Below are 24478 nucleotides of genomic sequence, written 5' to 3'. Positions count from 1 at the left end.
CCATGTTTCTGTCATTTTCTTTTTATGTATGTAACATAAAACATAAGTCTTTTGTGCACTTGCTATTTTTGAATTTAAATTTTTATTTTTTTAAAAGAAAATCACTTCAAAACAGATATAAAACATTTTTCATTAAAACAAAGTTATTTGCTAGAAAAACACTTGAAGAAAAAATAAATGTGATTAGTGTTACAATACCAATGTTACAATGTGATTAGTGTTACAACCTAAAACATCTCGATTTTCCTTAAAATTGGTTGTTGACTCTCAAAGGATATTTTTGAAAATTTCACATTTTTAGTTCCATGTGGACATTTGCTGTAATTTTATTTAAAAAATTCATTGTGATGCTACCTTTTATTACACACCATCTTTTGTTTAAATGAGCAAGGTCGCATAGTTTGTCTGTCGAAAGAATTCTCCTTGCTGCAAAGTCTAAAACTGCCTGCTGCTATGGAAACAAGAAATCGCACAATTCAAAGAGGGAAGCTTCTCTCTCTTTACCCTGATTCCTTTTCTTTCGCAAACTCAAGCCAAAACCTGTCTCAAATATTGAAATAGTTAGAATAGTAACGAACCAGCGATGGCCGGTTAAAACCAATTTTGCTCCCAGCTTGCACCAATCACAGTGCTGACATCAAATATATTTTTGTTTTTTGGGTTGGGTTCAAAATAACAAAAGTTTACAGAGTTGAACAATGATAGTTGTAAACTCAAAATTCGATTGGCTGTTTAACACCGGTTGTAAAATAAAATAAAATACTTGTCTCCTAAATCGAAAATTAAACAGATAAGAATTGGAAAAAAAAACAATGGTAAAATAATAAAGTTACACATTAGTCAAGTTCGATTTTACCTATTTGAAGTAAGTAGACTCTAATTACACAAAAAATTTCAGATTTGAATTTTTTTTAAAAATAAATATTTTATTTAGAGAAAAAATTTTACAATTCTTTTGGAAATTCAAATCAAATTTAAGTTTCAAAAAATATTTAGTTTTGCTGAAACCAAAATGAAGTTAGTGCAGTAGAATTGAAAAAGTTTTCATCAACTCAAGTGATATCAGGAAATCATTTACCAACCTAATAGCGGTTTATCGCATGGATGTTTGAATGTAAAAAAGATGTATATGCATAAACAAATGAAATAACACTGAAATAAAAAATTTTATTAAAAATAATTTATTTACAGTATAAATGATGAATATGTACAAGTGAATCGAAAAAATACTCCCGAAGAGTAACAAAAATATGATTTGAATAAAACAGATTAATAATTTTTATCCATAAGTCTGTCCTACTTTTAAAAAGTGGAATGAACTTGTGGAATTGTTTTTTAACTTCTACATAAGAGGAATTTTTAATCAATGTGATTTTAACTTAGAAAACTATTTAATAAAAATTTACATAAACTTACTACTACTTAAAAAACAAGAGACACTTAATAATCATACAATAAACAATTTTAAAATATTTTAGAAAGAAAATAATTGACAACTGAACATAGTGACATTGAAAAGAAATGTTTATTATTAACCCTTCAAAAGTATAGCTTGTCTATGTAAAGAACTCCCCTAGCCATTCGTCTAGAGTAGTGATGGTGACTATGGTTACGGGGTTTAACTATTTCAAGTAGGAGTGTTATGACTTAATTAAAGACGGGTTTTGGCTTGGGTCTGCAAGAGAGAGGGAATCGGGGGAGAAAGAAGCTCCCCTCTTTGAAATGTGCTCTTTCTTGTTTCTATAGCTTCAAATGGCTTTAAATTTCGTGGCGAGGGGTGTTCTTTCTATGGACAAACTATAGTACTCAGATCTGGATTGGTTAATAATAATTATATTTATTTTTATCAGCCTACTCTTTTAGGGGCAGTGGTATAAAAGATATCCCACTTATATTTTTTTAAAAATCAGTGGGGGATAAAAAAAATTTACTAAAAACTAAAACTGTAATGGTTTTATGTCTTAAAAATAGGCGGTATTTAATCAAGTACTTTCATTTTGAAAAATAAAAAGATAAATCAGATTGTTTCATAATGGATTTGCATACAATGGCTACAATTCTTATGACTCATCTTAACTAAAATTTTAGCTCCAATATTTAAGCCACACAAACAGTTATTCATTTTTGCTTCACCTGTATGGAATGTCAATCCACTTACATTTATTTTAGGAAAGGAATTACTTCTATGCTCTCAAAACACATTTTCAATTCACATTTGTGTTGGTTCCAAAAAAAACCATTTATCGACAAAGCAATTTTTTTATAAATCACTGATATGGGCACAGTTGAAATAGCCTTCAACTATAATATAAATATTTTACTATTATGTCCACGCATTTGAACAACTCGAATATAGAACTAATCAACAAAAAAAGTCATGAGTCATAATTGATACAGATAAAATAAATGTAATATTGGTTACAATTACATGACGTTTCAGTTCAAAATATTTCTCAAGTATTAACATGGCTATTAATATTTCCAAACAGTTTACAAGATTAGTGTAACTACTTTCTAATTGAACATCATTTTAAAGCAGTAAAAATCAATAATAATTAAATTACCAAAATAAATTTAATAAGTTTAAACTTTTTTTAAGCAATTACTTTAATAAGTACTTTTTTCAAACTTTTCATCAACAATTATGTTTTAAAATACTTCAACATTTTGTCTGGATGAGCCATACTTTTTAAAAATGATTTAGAATGATAAATTGATAGTTCCTAAATAATTAACATAAAACTCATTACTGTTGGAATTTAAAAGAATTAAATGTTTTAACACATAATCAAACAGTCAATAACAAGAAGGAATTGAGACATACCTAATCAATAATAAGGTGTTTCTTTTTAAAATAAAAGATTTATAGTTCTATAGAGCTTATACAATTTTGTAGTAGCCCTTAGATCGACAGAAGATACTTGCTGATTTAATTATGTTACTCCGTAAATAATATTTTCTTCACTTTGGGGTTTATTTCTTTTTTTCAATTTTAGTAGTCCTGCAGTCTAGCACTAGGTAGCAGAGTTGTCATTTGCATTCGCATAAAACGGTAATTTGCATTTTTTTAATTATAAGGTAAATTTTTATAGTTCATTATAAGATCAATGTTGGCATCAACTAAATGCAAATTAGAATAGGGTATAAATATACCAGTCACTCCTATATCACTTGCTAATGGTTATTTTCTTTTTCTTACAGCATGTTATCCTGATCCATGTCAATCATTATCATATTGAGTTCAAAATATTGTTTTAATGTCACGGCATACATTATTTTATTATAATTGTGTATAATTCTCTATAAGTTTATGTTCAATCGCCTGCAGACCTCATTGAAGGTACCTTTGCAATTGTCCTCTAAGTGTCAGTGTGCGTTATTCATGTGCAATTTTTTCCTTTTTTTTTAAAAAAAAAGCACAATAAGCTCATATGTTCCCTAGTTCTATTACTCGTTGTAAAAATGGTTAAAAGAATTATATGGAAGATCAACAGAAAAAAATTGGAAATTAAGTTGATAAAAAAGGATTGTTGAAACTCATTTCTGCTAATTAATGAAGTAGAGTATATATTCAGCTTTAAATACTCAAATATATATAGTTTGTTAATATTTCATGTTAATAAAAATATTTCTAAATAAAAAATTGAGATTTTGTAAAATTCTAAATAGAGTAGAACACAGGCACATTTTTTTTCTTCTTCTTAAATGTTATAACTTTTTGTAAAGAAAGTTACATTAGCAGAGAATGAAAATAAGTTTTGGATTATCAACAAAGAGCAAACTTTTCAAATGAATTAAAAAAATAAAATTGGGTTTGTCTTACTACAGTCATTTTTTCTTTTAAATAATAACATTTTGAATATATATTACAAGCCATTTTAATTAAGTCTAATATTTTCCACGATTCCAACGACTGTGGTCCAAACTTCATAGTTCTGGAAGACTTTTGAAAATTGTTGAAAAGCCTTATTTCTCAAATTTTTTAATGATGCTTTATTTCATTTGTATTTTTTTTTCATTAAATTTGTGAACAATCCTTTATTTTCACAATTTAATAACAAAACCAATTTTTTTAATAGAAACTCTTTTGTTTTGTAATTCAATTCTGTTCGTGTACTCTATTTGATATGTTTATAAAACTTTGATTAATATTTATACTATTAAATATAAGGAAACATATTTCATTGTTTGTGGAAAATTATTTGAAAAATAAGAATTTTTTTTCTCGAAACAATGGAATATTGCAAATTAACATTATTAGTAGAAATAACACAAATTATAACCATTACTAAAAATCATTTGCAACAATAGAAAGCATAGTTTACAAATTAGCATTCTATGCATTAAAAATTTTGTGATAATTAAGTTAGAGAATAATTTTTTTTAATTGAGCAAAGAAATTTACAATTAAATATAAAACAATTAAAAATAAATATAAAAATATTTTTCATAATCAGTTTTTCTATCATCTGAAATATAAATATCAAAATATGTATGTATAATTCTAAAAACATATTAAAACCTAATCATTACTGAACAATATCATCTGCTAGGGCTTCTTGCAATTGGTCAGGAGGACAAATGTAAGCTCTTTTCATATGAGCCATGATGACATTGGATTTTAAACGATGCAATTCTATGGCAAATACAAATGTCCTATTAGAAACTTCAGATGCTGTTCTGCTGATTTCTTGAACTTCATCCCATCTGCAAAATATTTGATCTTGTAGTGCAAATCATTAAAAAAAATCTCCAGAGGAATTTATTTTTAGTTAATATTTAATAAACTTTTAATATTCGGTTGAATAAGAGAGACGGAATCAATTTTATCACACATTTAAAAGTGTGCTGGAAAATATGTACTAGATCATAAACATGTAAATTCAACTTATAGGTTTATGGAAAAAATGCACATGCCTAATGCAATAGGTCTAATTTGTAACATAAATTATAGCTTAAAATATGAGAGGGGTATTCCTTTTTTAGAAATTCATATTTTGATTTGATTTAATTTTTTGCAGGTAAATTTTATTGCATAAGGAGCTATAACACAAAAAATTGCATTGCATTAAAATTAATAAATTTTGTACTAACAAAATAGTGATTTATTAATGCATTTATTCATTAAAGCTTTATTTAACTAGTATTGTAAGCAAATAAACATTACAAATAAATTTAAAGAAAATTTACTTTTTTTTAAAATTAAGTGAATTTTTTTAATTAAATTAAAATAAACTTTAAACTTTTTTCAGGATTTGTTCTAAATACTTTTAAAAGTGATCAGTAAACAAACAGATAGTAGAAGTTATTTATGACTCACCTAATAAAATTAGTAGATAAAAAATTTAATTCTTAGTACTTGTAACTGCCATTGTAATTAAATATTTTAAATAAGTATGACAAAAACAATATTGAGAATAGTTCATAACAACATAAATTTTGTATAATAAGATATTGAAATAAAATATTGAAGATTAAAAAACTTATTTCTGCTTTTTGCCAAATTTAACCTTTTAGCACAAAATTGGATTATTTTTATATATTACTTACTTGATTACTTTGTAAAGAATATCTTTATTTATCTCTGTATTTTTATTTATTTTAAAAATTTAAATCGAAAATTTTTTGAAATAGCTAAATATGCAGAAGAATTTATTCAGAACCCTTTTATTTTTAAGTTTATACAAACCTTTTATTATAATTAGTAATTTTTACCAACAACTAACTCAATTTGAAGTAAAAAATAAGTATATAATTGCTTTAAATTCAGAGATTCGATTGGAACAAAATAAAAGAAAAATGTTTACGGATAGGTTTGCTGACATTATAAAATAAATTATATATTTTAATTTCAATGCATAAAAAACAGAAAAGAAATTATAAACGTTACATTTTATAATAAAAGTTTTAAATGGTCTTGTTTATAATGGTTTTAAATGGTCTTGTTAACAAAATAAAATACAAATAATATGAAAAATATTTACAGATAGGTTTGCTGACATTATAAAATAAATTATATATTTTAATTTCAATGCATAAAAAACAGAAAAGAAATTATAAACATGACACTTTATAATAAAAGTTTTAAATGGTCTTGTTTATATCTTCGTCGTAAGAAACTTATTATCGTACATCAGTAACAATTGGACAGAAATAAAATGATTAACGAAAGTATGAGTCTGCATAATGCATAATTGAATTTCATAACGAGTATAAAGTTTGATTTTGGAATTAAAAACTTGGGGTGACTGATTCTTTTTGCATTCCCTATCCTTTTCCCTCCTCCTCCTCCATTTTAGAAATTAAAGTAGCAACTAATGAAATTTTTTTAATGGCCATTTCAAAGTAAGTTCCAGGAATTGCTAAGATTTTCTCACTTAAAATTTCTTTCTTAGAACAAAACGTATTAACAGAGCTCGAAAAACTGTCCGTCCTCGGCTGTCAAAAATTCCCCGCGGGCAACAAATTTCTCGAATCCAACGGACGGCCATTTTCCTGTTAATGTTCGCGATACATTTTCAATTTTTGTTATCTTGCAAGAGCTTAACGCCTCACTTCTAAAATGACCCTCTAATCTAGAAACACAGCAACATACTGATCATGGTGGAATTGATGTTTTCTCTGTCTGGGAGTATTGCAGCAGTTGAAAGAGGTTTTTCAGCAATGAACTTACAAAAAAACACGTTACGTACTGGTCTTAAACAAGAAGCGTTAAACGCAATTATGAACATCTACCTAAATGGAAAACCCCTTTCAGATTTCTGTGCAGAAACCTCTGTTAATCATTGGCTTGATTGTGGAACTGTCAAACGTCATATTTGATTCATTTAGAAAATGCAGTACCCTCGGATAAATTGACATTCCAGATAACTTGACCTTTGTCATCTAAATTATTTCATAAAAGAAATACTAGGTTTTACTATTAGTAACCTAGTATTTCTTTTACTGTAGAATGTAATCCTAGTAACTACTAATTCATAGAGCAATTTATATAAATGTTAGTAATAAATAAGAGAGAATTATATATTTTTTTATTTAGAAGCTACGGGTTAGTTTCGAGGGAGGACAGGTACATTGTTGGACAAGCCGTCCTCGGGGACGGGTAAAATTTTTGAGTTTTTTCGAGCCCTGCGTATTAAGATTATTTAGTTTTTTTATAGACGATAAGATAAAGATACTTCCTTACGTATATTTAGGAGGTTCATTCAAGAACACACCAATATTTTTACATGGCAAAGGCAGAAAGTCACCATTTAAAGCTTCTAAAAGAGATGGGTGAGGTTTTGCACTTGGTTCAGGTATCATGATACATTGCAGTATTGCTTGGTAATGTAAGCTGGCAATAGTTATAACATAATAACCTTCTGTAAGAACAGGTAAATCTGGAAGAAAAATAATAAAACTAATTAATGTAGTAAGAATTGCATCACAAAATTTCATTTTTAAATTGGACAGTTATTAAAATAATTTTTATTTATTGGTCTTACAATTCTTGTGAAATTTATTTATTACAAGTACCTCGAAGATAAACCATCACATCATTAGTTCAATCTCTCGTCTTCTAATATCTCTGAACTTTATGAGACATAAACATAAAAGCCGAGCACATGTCAAGATGTACAGCATTGAAAATTGAGCCTTGTACACCATGGGACAGAAAGGAGAATTGCATAACTTTAGTATAAATACGCAGGTAAACAGATAAGACAGGCATAAAACAGTAAACTTACAAAATTTTTACTAATTTAGTACAACTTTTGCATTAGTGAAAAAAAAGTAAGTTTTTTTAGCCTAACCTTATACAAGGTTGTTCAGTCGCACATATATGCATTTCTGATTTCTAATTATAAAAGTAACCCTAAAATACGATAACTATTATAGTTGCCATAAGAAAGGAGAATTGCATAATTTGATTAGAAATATGCAGGTTAACAGATAGGACAGGCATAAAACAATAAAATTACAAAATTTTTACAGATTTAGTACAACTTTTGAAATAGTAAAAAAAGAAAAAAAAAGTTTTTTTTTAGCCTAACCTTATACAAGGTTGTTCATTTGCACATAGATGCATTTTTGATTTCTAATTATTAAAGTAACTTTAAGATAAGATAACTATTATAGTTGCCATAAGAAAGATATATATTCACAAGAACTTGGTAGAATTTCAGATAAGTGGCGGCTATCAGCCAGTTTAAAAATATGGTTTTAAAATAGATTTATGGAAGTGTTAATTTTTGATTATCTCAATAAATTTCATGATTGTAAAAGAAATCTAGATTTTCATGTAACGATTTATGGAAATATTACTTTTAGATAATCTAAACAAATTTCAGAATTCTAAGAAAATTCTAGATTCTTAATTAAAGATTTATGGCATTGTTATTTTTAGATTACCTTAATAAATTTCGCAATTCACAAATCTAATCTTAGCTATAGCCGGCATTAAATTACTTTAACTGTATTGAAATTTTAACCAAATATTTCTTTAAAATGAACTTGTTTAACCCTTTCATGCCTAACGGGACATATACGTCCCAAGCAAATTTCAAAAAAAAATTTCGGGACAGAATGCTTCCCTGTCTAATGGGAGACTTTCCCACCAGCCCTGCCAATATTTTTTGAGGTATTTTCATTCACAGAACATAGATGGCGCTACCGTACATAACGCTGTCTCACTCATAGTTTACACAACCAAAATTGTCCTGTTGTATAAAAAAAAATTTTCGCGAAAGGGTTAAATTATGAATTAAAAAATTAAATATCGAAAAAAAATATATTTTCCTTCTAAAATATTTTAATATATAGACCCTTAAACTATGTAATCAATTAAAATTTTGAATTTGATAAATTGTTTTAGAGGTATGTAACTTAATTTAGTGGTAGCTTTTTGTAAATCAACAATATAGACTTTTGAATAAAACTTACTTTCTAATTCCTCATCACTTGATGGGGTCCAGTTAGCTGCATCACAAGCAGGAAATTGCCTATATGCTTTAAAAATTTCTTCATTTTGAGATGAGTACTGACTTGGGAACAAACTTTTCACATTTTGTACAGGATTTAGGACATCTAAATTACCAAGTTTATACCTGGCTTTAATATTTACAAATATTGTCCGTCTGGTAGCAATATTTTCAGCATAAGACCACCCATAAACTGGTTGTTGTGAGTCCACAGTTTGCATATCACAATAATCGACTTGGATTATAAAACCTCCTAAAGTTACACAGCGCCTCTCTCTATAGCTTAAACTCTCTAGAGCTGTTTTCCAGTATGCTCCTGGTATCATCTTAAATAGAAAAAAGTAAAACAAAATAAAAAAATAAAAATCGAGTTTAAAGAAAATATTAAAATAGATTTTATTAGAAATTCCAGTAAAATTTCTCAGTAGATAGAACTGCCTCTCGCTAATGACTTAAAGATTTTTGAGAGTGCTAGTTTCATGAAAAATTGGCATTGGCGTTTCTAGAAATCAATAGCCAGTTTAAGAAAAAAAATACTATTCAATACTTTAGAATTTTATGTTATTGTGATCAAAAAATTATAATTTAAATCTGCAGATATTTTAATAGTAGTTGAAAAATTTAAAATATTTCAACAAAAAAAAATTAGTTCAGTTGATTACGCAAAAAATAATTAAAAATAAAAGCATTTGGTTTAATTGATTTTGAAAAATATTTGACTCAGTATCAGTTACTAAAATATTTATACTACATGTTGCAGTCTAATCTGACAATATTAAAAAATAAAATGCTTATTTGATAGATATGTAAAAAATTGATTTCAACATGCTTAAAAACGAATTAAATTTAGAACAATTAAAATATTTTTACAAGTGGGCTTTACCAAAATCTATATGCACTTCAAATTTTTAACATAATAGTCATTATATTTTCAATCAAATAATTAAAAGAGGAAAAAAATTTAACAACTATTAACAACTATTAACTATTTAACAACTTAAAAAATATTTTCTTTTAGGCAGTGTTGAGTAATGTTTATCTTTCAAAATTGGTGGGAATTCAAAAAAGTTTATGCACTGGTAGCTTTGAACTTTTTATCCGATAGCTTTAGGGAAAAAAATGAAGCAAATAAAGATAAATTTTTAAAATTTCAAGAGAATAGCTTATCATTACATTCAAATAATGAGAAACTATCAGTAGAACCAAGATAAACAGAAAATATTACTCAAATGTATCAATATCTTTTTAATCATTGAATTACAATGTAAGGGTTTACATATTTCATTTGACAACAAGATATTTTTTATTTCATCAGATTAATTTAATTGAAAAAAACGAATTTGGTTCCAAATAATACAGAGAATTGGAAACCTAGTGTATAAAATAAAATACAAATTAATATTAAATTCATTTTTAATGCAACTAAAACAAGGAAATATAAAAAATTTTAACAAAATACATCTTTTTTATGTGAAAGATACATTTTCTGTATTATTTGGGATCGATTTGTTAAATTAAACACTTCAATAAAAAACACTATGTACTCCATTTTACTTGTGAAGAAGTAAAATAAAAGGCTAAAAAAACATTAATTCATAAAATTTCATCTCAGCTAATTAAAAGTAAGCATTTAAAATTGAAGCTTCCTATTTCCTCTCCTATTCAACTTCTTAAAAATTTGTGGCAAATATGTATTTGTTATAGTGCATAATTTATTAACTGGTTAAACAATAATAATTAAGAAAATTTACTTTTCCATGAAGGCTATGTCCAAAACTGTTTTTATACCCTTCTAGAGTTTTGTATCCTTTTAGAAAAACTGGAACACCACCAGCTCTAAGAACATTTGCTTGAATGAACTGCACTTCATTGGGATGATCTCTAATGATACTTGCAACAGCTGTTACGGCAGGATATCGAACATACAGACTCTCTGGTGTATGTGTGGTATATAACTTATTGGCACAAAAATAATAAAATTACAAAAAATCTAGATTTTATTTTAGACAGAATATATAAAAAATAATTAATTTTTATCAATGCATAAAAAAAAGTTATGCAAAATGATTTTATCACGTAAAATTCATAAAATAGTTTCATATTATAAATTATTCATATAAATATTTCATGTATAAATGTGGAAACAATATTAATACAGTGCTGAAGTCAAGTTTAGAATAGAGGCTATGAAGAAATTTCAGAAAGATATAAAATGTTATGGCTTAATCCAACCGTATTAAGTTTCATTTTTAAATTTTATTTTACACCATTGTATTTTTTTTATGCACTTTAACTGAATTTTTGTTTTTGAACAAAACCCAGATTGTTACAATTTCCCTAATTTTACTGAATTCCATTCTCCTCAAAAATCTTGTGCCAGCCTCGAAAAATCTGACCATGAAATTTTGTTTGGCAAGTAATTTTTTAGCGATAGGTCTCTTAATCTCTTTTATTTTATTATCTTTAACACTTTAGAATCATTGATTTGCTTTTCTAAGAACACAATGTTCTAAAATGAAAACTATTAAAGAGTTTATTATCATATCAAAATAGGGTGCAAAACTTTAAAATTCCCAATAATAAATTAAAAATTAAGTAACCACAGAATAAAAAAAGGGGGTAAGAACAAAAATATCAGCCATACAAACAGTAGTAGATGCCTTTGATTCATAAATTAATTTTAAGGTTTTAAGATCTTGAAGCTTTAGAATTGTGCACTTAAAAGCTTATAAGTTAGACAGCTAAAAAAAAGCCTTATAGCTTTTTTAAAAACTTTTTTTCAATATTTCTTAAACCATCTTCCTTAAAATAAAGTTTATATAATAAGCTTAATCACATTATTTGCTAAAAAAAACAGAACATATGAAAAGAAATATATGAGCCCAAATTTTTAAAGATGAGGTATGCTTTTTTATTTCTTAAATATAATTTTTAGTTTAATAACATTCTCAGACTTACTGAAAATAGTTTTAAAAAAATAATAATTTATTTTAAAACTTACTTCTGTATAATGTGTGGCTTTAACATATGTGCGAACATTAAAACTAGAAAGCACATCATCTGGAAGGTGGCACACTTTCAAGTGAGTAGCAACAAGCACTTGTCCAGGGTGTAGATCATCAACAGGAAACCTCTGAATTTATAGATATTAATTTTTTAAACTCACTTACCAAAAGCTCAAAACAACTTTTTAACATGATAAACTAAAATGAATACTTAAAGACATAGCATAACAAGTAAATTATTTAAAATAATTTTCTACCTTACATAAACATATTAATAAAAAATGATCAATAATGACTGAAAAATGTTCATAGTTTGAGAGGTACATCAATTAATTTAATTATATTCGTAATATAATTTAAATCTGAATAGCTGAAGAATAATTTAATTAGAATCCCAGAAACTGATGATGAGTGAATAGAAAAGATTACATTCGGAAAAAGAATATAAAAGGTTATATTTTAAAGAATTCGTAAAAATCAGCTTTAAACTGATGGTGTAAAAATAATAGAAATCTACTTATAAAGACATATTTTTTCCCTTGGAAAGCAAACGAGCAAACATGTACTAATAGTAAACTTCATAATTAATTATTTATTTAATTTACTTAAATTTTCAATAGCATTTATCAATGTAGTTTCTGTAAATCAAATTATTACTATTTTAATAAAATTATAATATATATTAAATGAAAAATGTTTTAACTATCAGGTTTCAATTCCTAATCATTTGATAACTATAACATAATTTAGATGCAATCAGATCCACCTTAGTACATTCCTATAAACCTTTCAATACCTGATACAAATTTTTATCTTATAACCAAAGTTAAACAGAAGATTCATAGAGCACTTTTGCAATCTTTAATGTAACAATTCTATTTCTGTATCATAGTAATTATGAACTACAAAAAGATGAAGTAAGTCCTAGATCAAGCAACAAACAAGGGGCAACTAATGGAATTATAATATTGAGATAATCATTGAAAATTTTGTATAAATTCGCCAAAGTTTAAAAGCTTAAGCATAGTTTTTAAAAATAAAGTTAAAATTTCATGTTTTTATGGTCTAAAATAGTTTTGTATTCACCCACTAGTTATATTCAGTAACATACAACATGATTAGATGTTGTATATTTACAGAGATCTAATGCATCCTTCATTTCATATATTTTTAAAACAGTAACAGATAGATATAATCACATAAAAAACTCACTAAGCCATTATCATAGAGAATAACCACAAATGGTAATTGACTAGAGCTATCAACAAGTTCAACATATACACGAGCATGAATTTTGCCAACTGAAAATAAATTGTTACAGTTGTTATTAAAAAAAGTTTTCATAACAATATACAGTATGTTTTTAAAAATATGTAACATTGCAAACATTAAAATTTAATATTTGAAATTTAGTGTTATGAAGCTGAAAAAATAACATAAAAACACTTACATTTATATACAAAGCGATGGAATAAACTGACATATGTAATCAAACCAACTATATCTATGGTAGATTCATTGGCTGCCAACCTGTAAATAAAAGACAATTTCATATTTAATATCAACTTAAAATTAATACTGATTTTTTATTTCTATGAAACAGAAATTATATCGCAAATTATCAAATATTAAATGGGTTAAATTTCGAAAATTCAATCGAATAGTAATTAAAACTTTAAATACTTACTCCAATGAAGCTCGATCTCCAAATGAAAATTCCACAACTGGCAATAATGTAATTTGCATAAGAAGTACATTGTTGTCAGGTGGCACTATCTTTACCTTTGATGTGTCACCAATAATAATTTCAATATCGAGAGAATTCAGATTACCTGCATTCCCTCGTAATCGAGGCAAGAGCAACTTTAGGGGTTTTGCAATTGTATAGTTTTCTATCAGCAAAATAGTACCTGGAGTAGCACTAGTAAAAAAAAATTGCTAATTATTGCCAATGTATAGTTTTTACATTAAAATAAGCATATCATATAAACCTAAAAATCTGTAATCAGATATGCATAATATACACGAATGCGTTAATGCTGTTCGAGGAAATTTGACACCATAGTGGAAAAATTTTTAAATATTGCTCATTATAAAAAATATAAAAAACTGTCAAAATTTCCATATTCTACCCCGGTGTAAATTTTAGAAAATTCAGATTCAACAACAGAAAATTTTCTAATTCAATAACTAGTTGAATATCTTCAAAAAATTGCTAAATTTAAAGAAATATATTCTGATATATATGATGATAAATATAGAGTTTTATAAAATTAAAACACTTTTTTAAAAAAATCAATGATTTTTTAACAAATTTTGACAAAATTAGGCAACATGGAAAAAGGTGAAACTATTTACAAGAGTAAATTGCTTGTAGAAAGTTTTTCAATTGAGATGTATTTGCAGAAAGTTTTTCATTTCATCTAAGTCTGTGTATAATTAACAATTATATTAAATAAACTCATCATACGGTTATGCAGGCAAGTAACTAGAGATGTCTCAAATTTTATATTAAAATTTTCAACTTAGACGCTCATAAAAAAAATTTGACGTCTTCACACAGCTTTTAATAATAATATACAATATATTTTCCACTAATTTGATTCTGAGAAAAGTTTCTACCTTAATAGAGATTAGAGAAATAAGAACTCAGATTTGAGAGAAGAATTTAGAAAATGGGATAGGAAGTATATACAATCAAAATTTAAGCAGTTTATATGATGTAAACAAAGCACTTAAGCATTAAGATTGCAAATACACGAGAACTGTGAAGTAATAATTGAACATTCAATACTTATAAATTGAAGTGTGTAAACAGTGCATAACTGAACAATAAAAAGTATAATTATACCAGAATTTATTACTCATACAGCTGCCTTCAATCATGATTTAATATTGTGATAATGAACACAGACCAAAAATTTACTATTTGGTGTGAGGACACAATAGTATTTACAAAAATTTTGTGAAACCCCATAAGCATTGCACAAATCCAACATTAATGCAGTTACAGATCAATAACTTTAATTTATAATTTTAAAATATAGAGCAATGTGAAAATTTTAAATTAGTAACAAACTTTAAAAGCATAATACAACAATAAAAATAAATTCAATTAATTAGGAAAATTCAACCTCAACCATATGATTTACTATTAAGTATCAATGAGAATGGTGGGCCTTTTTTTAATTACATTATCAAATTTTGGCAAAAAAGTCGACACTGCAAGATAAAGCATTTCTGCCGTATTTTTTAGGTGTGATCAACACTTTGATTTTATAGTAAAGACGAAAATGTTGCCTTTCACAATTATCTTTATCCATTTTTAAATACATTACTCAAAAACATTTGGTAATCGTAAAATTATTGTAATAAGTTAAAGAAATATCAACATTAATAAAATTTTTGGCGACCCCTGCTGCAGGTCCTGTAACCCCAATCGGGGTCGTGATCCACAGTTTAAGAAACTCAGCTTTAAAGTAAAGGATGGAAGCAAATGTATCTTTGTGTTAAATTAATCAGAAATATACTTGAAAACACTTTCTTAACAAGCTCTTTAACAACTTTTCATAAAATAAAATTTGATTGTGCACATAATAAAAAAATTAAATAAGGATATTTTGTTTTTTTTAATAATGAATCGTTCTTTGTAAGTAGTGTAGATAGTACAGGTTTTAGATTTTTAAATTAAAATTGCCAATTTTAAAGAAAATACATATATCAAGACTTTTAGATTTTTAAATTAAAATTGCTCATTTTAAAGAAAATACAATCAAGACTAAAAAAAGGTAAATGATTTTTTTTTTTTTGTAAAAAAAACAACTAAACAAAGATACATTTTCAAAATTTGTAATGCTTTTAATCTCAAAACCACTAAATACATTTTTATATTCAAAATAAATCTATAGAATAACTGATTAAATTCTGAGTTGAAATTAAATAACTGAACTAAATTAAATTCTGTAACCTACTTGTAATAGAGAGGTAGAGAAAGTTTGCCAAAAACTACACAGTGACATGTACTTGCAGAATCTCCAACAACTATTTTGGACTACAATATAGAACATATCGTGAAATCAATAATTTGTATGAACTGAATTGAAAACAAACATAGGAAAAAACATTATTATAATTACAATTTTAATTTTGCATTTTTACTATACCTTTTTGAATTCTACATAAACAATTTAAATATTTTTTTTCCAAGTTTTAAATATTAAATTTTCCACGTAAGATTAAAATTTAGAGAGAGAATGTCAGCTTTAACTTTTTATATACATTTTTAATATAGTATATTTTAAGCATCTAACAGGGAAAAAAAGAAAAAACATTAAGAACATAAAAGTGAAGATTGGCCTGCTTTTTTAGCAAACTAATGAACTAATGAAACTAATCTTAACTAATGAAAAGTTGTAATATTAACTCCAATTAATTAGTAATGGTCATAAATATCATAATGANTAAATTCTGAGTTGAAATTAAATAACTGAACTAAATTAAATTCTGTAACCTACTTGTAATAGAGAGGTAGAGAAAGTTTGCCAAAAACTACACAGTGACATGTACTGGCAGAATCTCCAACAACTATTTTGGACTGCAATATAGAACATATTGTGAAATCAATAATATGTATGAACTGAATTGAAAACAAACATAGGAAAAAACATTATTATAATTACAATTTTAATTTTGCATTTTTACTATACCTTTTTGAATTCTACATAAACAATTTAAATATTTTTTTTCCAAGTTTTAAATATTAAATTTTCCACGTAAGATTAAAATTTAGAGAGAGAATGTCAGCTTTAACTTTTTATATACATTTTTAATATAGTATATTTTAAGCATCTAACAGGGAAAAAAAGAAAAAACATTAAGAACATAAAAGTGAAGATTGGCCTGCTTTTTTAGCAAACTAATGAACTAATGAAACTAATCTTAACTAATGAAAAGTTGTAATATTAACTCCAATTAATTAGTAATGGTCATAAATATCATAATAAATTAGTAATTATTTACTCTAATAAGTAAGAAATAGTTAGTAACTTGAATTAAAAATTAATAGTTACTAACTCTAATAAAGGATAAGAAGTTAATTAAAGTATTCATATAGAAGAGACAAAATATTTATGGTGTTCTAAAATTGTGTACATTATATATTTTATAAATAAAGTTTAGAACTCTTAATATCATAGTAAAATAAAAACATAAAGTATCTGCGCACACAATCCAAAAGTACCTGTAATCTCATAATATTTTTGATAATAAAATAATTTTATTAAATGTACGAAATCAGTTAGCTATATAGTATTTTAATTTATTATTAACAATATATATACATATACATGCACATTGATATTAATAGTTATACATGGAACTACAATCATACAAAATAATTATCATATTAAGTAATATTAGTAACTTTGCTCCATACGAAATTACATTAAAAAATTTCCAACTATCACTGCAATAGTCTATTTTTGTTGTAAAGCAAGTCGAGTTGAGTTGTAAAAAATCAGCTGATTGTAAGCTCGACCGATGGGATAAATCATGATTACACCGCCTGCTTCATATACCCCCTGCAAACTTTTCTTGCGCTAGTGGGTACTTTCTTTTATATTACAATAAATATTAACAAAGTATCTGCAAAATTGGAGAATCACCATCAATGTATCCAAGCACGGTGTGTGTGTGTGCTTCTATATCATCTAACTATGCTTAACATATATAACTGGTGCATCACTAATGTTCTCACATAAATCTTTAGAACTAAATGCACATTAATATGTTGGAAAAAACTTGCAAAGCACAGAATTGGTTTGATTTTTCCTTTTTAATTTTACAGAATTTTTTTTCCTACATTCTTAAAGATTAGTCACAACAGAGTGACCATAAACATTCATAAAAAAAAAATTACCTGACTTCCACAGATTGATTGTATTAAAACATTCCTGACTTTTGTAACCAAAATGTAAAAATTTTACTATTAATTTTTCAGATAAGCATAATTCTTACACATAAAATATATTACAAAACACTTAAACTTACAGTTAGGGTTGAAAATTTAAAAAATAAATTTAATTATCACCTAACTGTCTTGGAAAAAACATCCTCAAAAATATTTCCAAGCACTTCAAACTCAAATTTACTCATTTTCCCTAATTTTCGGTATTTTGGTAAATTCCCCGATTTTTCAAGATGGTTCCTGCTCTCCCTGATTTTCTTGTTCTGTGGCCGCAAGTGTACAAAGAATCTAATTACCAAAAAAGGGTGAGATCTGTCATTTTTATTAAATCCATAATAATGTAAAATTCCTCTGGCTAGGACTCGTACAAATAATGTAGGATAAGGCTTTGGCAGTCTCATCCAATCATCTGCTAAATCTTGAAGTGATGAAATATTCTGTGGTACATCCTCATCTTCATTGTACTCAAATGCACCTAAAAAAACAACCTTTTTACAAACATTTCTTAATAATAATTTTCAAGACATTTACATGTGGTAAATTATGATCATACATGAAGGAGAAACAAAACAAAATTTGATTAGAAAGTTCTACAGATTTTGTAGTAAAAATAAAAGCGACAGGGTAAGGCTTTTACATCAATCAATAGTGAGTGAGTTTGTGGGTACATAGTCAATGTGAAATCTCAAACCAATGAGTTCAGGAGGACAACGAAAGTTTATAATAAATAACATATTCATGGGAAAATTAAATCTAATTTATACATTATTTTCCAATCAAGAATTTAAAATTTTTAAATATAACTGGTTAAAAAATGAAGAAAATAAAGTTCTTAAACAAATATAAGTTCCTAAAAGATTTATCATGTCATCATACATAACCATACACAAAATTGAAAAATTAAAGAAATTTACGCAAATGTCTATGTTAAGATAAATGACTTCTCCTAGAAGCGAAAACAAGTAACTTACTGTTGTCAGTACACTCTTCTCCATAAGGCAAAACAGGAATCCAAGGATTAACATAACACTTCCGTCCAGTAACTAAGGGAACAAGATCAGTCTCTCTGTAATTTACAGATTCTGTAAATCTTATTGCACCTAAAAAAGTAAAAATTTAACTAAAACTAAAATCTTATTAAAAAAGTTATTGTTTTATGCTCTAGTAAAATTAAGAGCCTACATTTATTAATAATATATTTAAACTTAATTTTTTTTTCTTCAAGAAAGCCTAAAATCTAAGATTAGCATCAGCATAACTTGGAAAAAAAATAAAAAACGGTGAAAATTAAAATAGTGAGAGGGCCAAAAACCTAGAATGTTTTAAATGCATAAAATATTAAAAGTTTTATAAAGGGAGAAAAAAAATATCACCAAATTATATTTAATTTTATAATCGTCATTGAACAGCCAACCCGATTTTGCATTTACGACTACTAATGTTTTACTCCGTAGCCTTGTAATTTTAAACCTAATTCAGAAGACAAGTAAACTCCCGGAACAAGTATTGGGAGAAATTTGCCTTCCTGGAGGAATTTTTGATGGAACTAACCCTCATTTACATTACGTGGAGAGGACTTTGCATTTTTTAGTTCCAAAGCAATCAGATGACTGATATTTGTAGATCCCTGTTCATACATGCATATTTTATATCAAATTCTTATTATAAACTTAGTTTAAAATGTTTTTGTGAGATTAAAATATTTTCAATTAGAAAAGCATCATATCACGGCCTATTTAAATAAAACAAAATGTCAAACATTAAATTTTAATAATTCAAGTTTTCTAAAATATCTTTAAAATAAATTATACAAATTAAAATTTAAAAATTTACACAATTAACTTGATAAAAAGAAAAAAAACTGCAATTACATATTGAAGGTAGAGCATGACATATGCTTACCAAGGTCTGGAAGAATAATCGGGTCATACTCAACAATTTTTAAAGCCTCTAAAAAAACATACTGGACAATATGTGAATCATTATACTCTCCTTCAAGATAACACAGCTTTGCTTTTTCAATCTGGACATGGATTCCAATTTTTATCTTTAAAAAATATAAAAAGGTAAATTGTAGCATAATAAACAAATATAAAAAGAAATAAAGTAGCAATATACATTTTTGAATTCATACTTACTGCATTTATAATGATTTAAAAAAATGAAGGAAGTTACTAGATAATGCATTTTGGAGTTAGTATTTCTTTTCCTCTGACCTATGATAACTGTAGCGCTAAGTCTCAGCTTATGGTGAAGATGATGGAATGTTCAATTTTTATTTTCCCAAATATAATTTTTTTATGTAGTTCAATAGCACATATGCAGAGTTAGCCCTAAGAATAGAAAAGGGCGGGGTTTTTCCTTACAGAAAAGGGCACTTTAAGTTTTAAAAGGATTTTTACTGTTAAAATTTTTAATCAAAATGTGTAATTTTATGTAAAAACAGAATTTTATCCTCAATTTTTAAATTACCCTCTCATATTATTTAATGTGTATATTTCACATAGTAATTCTCACTCATTATCAAAATAATGGAAAAATTTGAAGTTTTTGAAAAATAAATAAAGGCAAGTTAAAAAAAAATCTTTATGCTTAAACTTTCTTTAAAAAACAGTAAACTTAAAAAAAAAAGCATTAATTGATAAACAATTTTAAAGCTTTCTTTATATTTTAAACTGAAAATTGAGAGAAAATAAACATTTAAAGGAGCATTTTTCTTTTTTTTAAAAAAAAGGTAATTACTTAAAAAAATAATGTCAAAATTTTAAATCAGAAAAAAATTTAGTAAAAAATTTATATACCCTAAATAAAAGATATGAATATCTCCAGGGCCGAAAATCATGTGAATTTTAACTAAATAACTAGAAAACATAAGAAAAATCGTATTAAAATGAAAGAATGAAATTAATAATTAAATTTAATCAATTTTCAATAACTAAATAAATTAGAAGTGAACTTTTCATTAAAACAGGTGGTTAAGAAAACAACCTTTTCCTGAAAAATAAAATAAAAAGGCAGTGTTTTTAAGGGATGGTGACACAAAATGGGCACACATATAGGGATGAAGGGGCAAGTGGGGTGGGCCACCCTTCTAAAATTGCTAAGGGGGAAAACTGCATATGTCAACATTTTAGAAGTAGAAACATTTTATCAATTGACCATTTTTTTTCAATTAAATGCTAACATTTCATTTAAAAAATAAATTTTTAATTCAAATCATAAATACTTCAATTTTCAAAATCATTTTTGTCTTCTTAGAGCAAGTATATACTTAAATATGAACCACTTCCAGTAATTTATAATTCTAATTAAAAATAAATTACAACAGTCATACAAACTTGGAAAAAAAAAACACATTCTTTTAATAAGTTTGTAATAAAAAATAAAAAAAACAGTGTGTCAAAAACTTCTGCCTTGTTTTCGTTTACAACTCTAAGTAATTGAGGCATACAGATCAGAATTTCAAAAGATAAACCTCTTAGAATGCCTGTATTAATCTTTATTATTAGTTTTTTTTTATTTTATATGCATAAATTTAATTAAAATAACTTTAAAGTTACATAAACTTTAATATCTAAATAAACAAAAATGGAAAATATTCTATTAAAGCTTGCAATTGAAGAGATTAGTTGAGAAACATGAAAAGAGAGGATTTGATCAATTAATGATAAAATCTTTCCAGTTTTAGGAATATGCAAAGGACTGCTTTGAGTACAGAACACTAAATCATGCTGTAAAGTCATTTAATAAATTGGCTCTAATTTTCTTCCACAAAGCTCTTCAATTGTACCCTACTGATTGTTTTGAACAATGATCTTCGTATTTAAAGGATTTGAATTAATTTCATATTGAGCTTTATTAAGCATTAAATAGTTAGAGTTTATAATAAATAATTAACTTTCTAAATAAATTTCATACATACCACATTTTTCTGAACCAAGTGGCCTAACGGTAATGCTAAAAAACATTTTAACTTTTCAGCTCCATCTGTGAGTAAAACATCATACAAATAAATAACTTCCTTCTTTTCATCTTCTAAAGGTGGTGTCAATGCTTTCAAAAAATTCAAATCTGCTGAGTAACAGTAAATAGAAATAACCTAAACAAAAAAAATGCAAATATTTTTCATTTGTATAAAAATATGAGAGACATAATAAAGTTTTAAAAAACTGACATGATTACTTCAATTAAACATAATGGTTGGCACCATGGACATACATATACAAAAATCACTAATTTGGCCATTGTTAGATTTATATGATTGGTAAAAAGCCTATAACATATGAATATTTAAAAGGCTTGGGCAAAAAAAAAGAGCCACACTTTTTTTTTTAATATCAACAGCTCATAGATCAACAAGTTTCCTCAATGTGCTCTAAATGGCAGAACAATATGCAGAAACATCTTATTATTATACTGAAATATCAGCGTTTTTTTTTTTACAAAAATTGTTTTGAATGATGTTAAAAAAAAGAACAATTTGAAAAGGTAGCAAATTCATTACATTACTCCAAATTCTACATATATAAGCCACAAGTCAAAATTTCTAGGTAGTTTTTTATTTTATTATATAGTTAAAGTAGGGACTTTTATATATCGAGCCACACATATATAGTGGGAAATTAGTAAAAAATAAACTAAAAACTACCATAAATAAATCTTTAACTGGCTATTTAAGCATAAACATCCAGCGATTAGAACACTTATATCAATTCTCTTAGTTTCACATTGAATTTTTCAATTTACAACAAATATCTGTCATTTTATCTGCAAAATGAGACCAACACCAGCATGAATAGAATACTTAATACATCGCTATGGCAAAAAAAAAAAAATCTCATTTGATTTTAGACTTAGATTTTGAATTCTATGCAAATTATTGAAGGAAAAAAAAGCATATTTGCTTGTATTTAGAAATTAAAAATTTAAATAAAGATATTCATAAACTTATGAATAACACTTGTGAATTAAAGGCTAAAACTCACTAATTGATTTTTCTTTCAACCTGCACTTTGGTTGAGAATTATTTTTTAATTTAAGAAATTTATCTTGCAAAGTACCAAAAAAATTTCAACACACAAACTGAATGATTTTTTAAATTTAACTTTTTATCTGAGAGTTCGGGAAAGCATAACATAATTTTCTTTTCTGATGATCTGTAGTAGAAATCAAATGTAAACAGATAAACCTCATCCCCTCTAAAAACTATACGATTCCATCTGGTGGGAAATCACTGCTCGTACACACCACAAAGAGTATGAAATTCATTAACTTTTAGGAAAGGATTTTTTTCATTAATTTTCAAGATTAAGCCATTCATATTAAGTGAAGCATCAGATTAAAATTTATATCATCTTATTTATATTTATCACAATACACACAGCATAGTACTTAACAAATATTATATACTTAAAAGAATGTTGCTTTCTTATTTTTGCAAATACTAAAAACATAAGAGTGTTTTTATGTGTAAATAATTAATTATTATATGAAAATGTAGAAGGCATGTTTATTTTAAATCAAAGTGATGATTAATCAACAACAAATAAAAATAAATTCTGTGATCAGCTAACAATTAAAAAACAACAATCTGAAAAAGTGATTTATATAAATTAAAAAAAAGGGAAAAGTGATTCCTATAAAAATATCTTCCTAGGTAAGTTACTATATAGATGATAATTTACTTTGAAGATATTCAAATACATAATATTTGATCTCATATCTTAACTTGAAAGCAGTTATATTTGATTGAATAATAGTAAGAATTGATTGAATAAGTCAACATCTTGATAAGAGGTATACACAACAAATTTTTAAGCATCTTATATAAATCAACATCAATGTAAAACTTGCTGGTTTTCAACAAAGGAAAGCGAGATTATATTATTGATTCATGGAATTGAATTAATTGGTTCAGGCCATCACATACTAAACCAAACAAATTAATAGCTCGTAAATACTTTTCTAAAGAATATTAAATGTAAAAGATATTTCCAGCAAAGCAAATATCTCTGCTTCATTTCGGTTAGAATGTGGAATAGGGTGCCCTTTGGATTGGGCACTGTAACCTAGAGGTCTTACTGTATATGAGATCTTCCATTTGATTATTTTTAATGCGAATCCTTATTATTAAAAATCTCATTCTTAAGTAATTTTCCCTGTTTTCTGCAAGAACAAAAAAAAAATTGCCAAAATGAAAGGGGTACACTACTGTAAACTTTCACTAAGTTTTTGATAAAAACAACTAATTTCATTATATAGAAAATTCTCAGTACGGCTAAATTAATAACCGCATACTTGAAAATCACCAGGAACACGAGAACTATCGCTAATTAATTTATATTCCCGCAGCACACTGCGAAGTCTTCTTAAATTTCCTGCCATAATAATGCATGGTTTCGTTTTTATTTATATTTTTAATAATAACGTTGCCATAGCGATAAGATAAATTTTCGGAACTATTCAAAGTTTCACTTCTAATTGCCAATATTCAAAAACTAAATAATGAAGGTCTAAGTAAATCATCATAAACTTAAAAGTTTCAA

General features: G+C 26.1%; 1 protein-coding gene across 4 annotated transcripts; it reads right to left on the bottom strand.

Moving 5' to 3' along the window:
• Window positions 1-1147: 1147 nt before the first annotated feature.
• Window positions 1148-24376, bottom strand: LOC107447881 (RPA-related protein RADX). 4 transcript variants are annotated; one of them, XM_043047618.2, is made up of 14 exons: window positions 24231-24376; window positions 21856-22032; window positions 19836-19980; window positions 18905-19033; window positions 18230-18408; window positions 16483-16562; window positions 13656-13889; window positions 13419-13498; window positions 13181-13269; window positions 11965-12096; window positions 10715-10918; window positions 8926-9289; window positions 7187-7382; window positions 1148-4707 (listed from the first exon to the last, which is right to left on the bottom strand). In XM_043047618.2, exons 1-14 carry the CDS (start codon window positions 24315-24317, stop codon window positions 4530-4532), a joined length of 2274 nt encoding a protein of 757 aa, XP_042903552.1. In that variant the 5' UTR covers window positions 24318-24376; the 3' UTR covers window positions 1148-4529. The 4 variants fall into 4 exon arrangements, with proteins under 4 accessions (XP_042903552.1, XP_015918401.2, XP_071042237.1 ...); XM_016062915.3 differs by lacking the exon at window positions 16483-16562 and adding an exon at window positions 15940-16019; XM_071186136.1 differs by having other exon boundaries at window positions 22582-24312.
• Between the last annotated feature and the right edge of the window lie 102 nt (window positions 24377-24478).

Source organism: Parasteatoda tepidariorum, chromosome 10, assembly GCF_043381705.1.
Source record: "Parasteatoda tepidariorum isolate YZ-2023 chromosome 10, CAS_Ptep_4.0, whole genome shotgun sequence".
NCBI classification, from domain to species: Eukaryota; Metazoa; Arthropoda; class Arachnida; order Araneae; family Theridiidae; genus Parasteatoda; species Parasteatoda tepidariorum.
The sequence above is the reverse complement of the archived record's forward strand: the minus strand, read 5'-3'. Positions and strand labels throughout refer to the sequence as shown.

Excerpts from the sequence above, each read along its gene's own strand:
- LOC107447881 (XM_043047618.2), bottom strand. The coding sequence starts at position 24,317 with ATGGCAGGAAATTTAAGAAGACTTCGCAGTGTGCTGCGGGAATATAAA. Across the intron at positions 18,409-18,904 it reads AGAAGAGTGTACTGACAACA|GTGCATTTGAGTACAATGAA; the intron begins GTAAGTTACTTG and ends TTGTTTTTTTAG. Across the intron at positions 12,097-13,180 it reads TTCTCTATGATAATGGCTTA|AGGTTTCCTGTTGATGATCT; the intron begins GTGAGTTTTTTA and ends CTATAAATTCAG.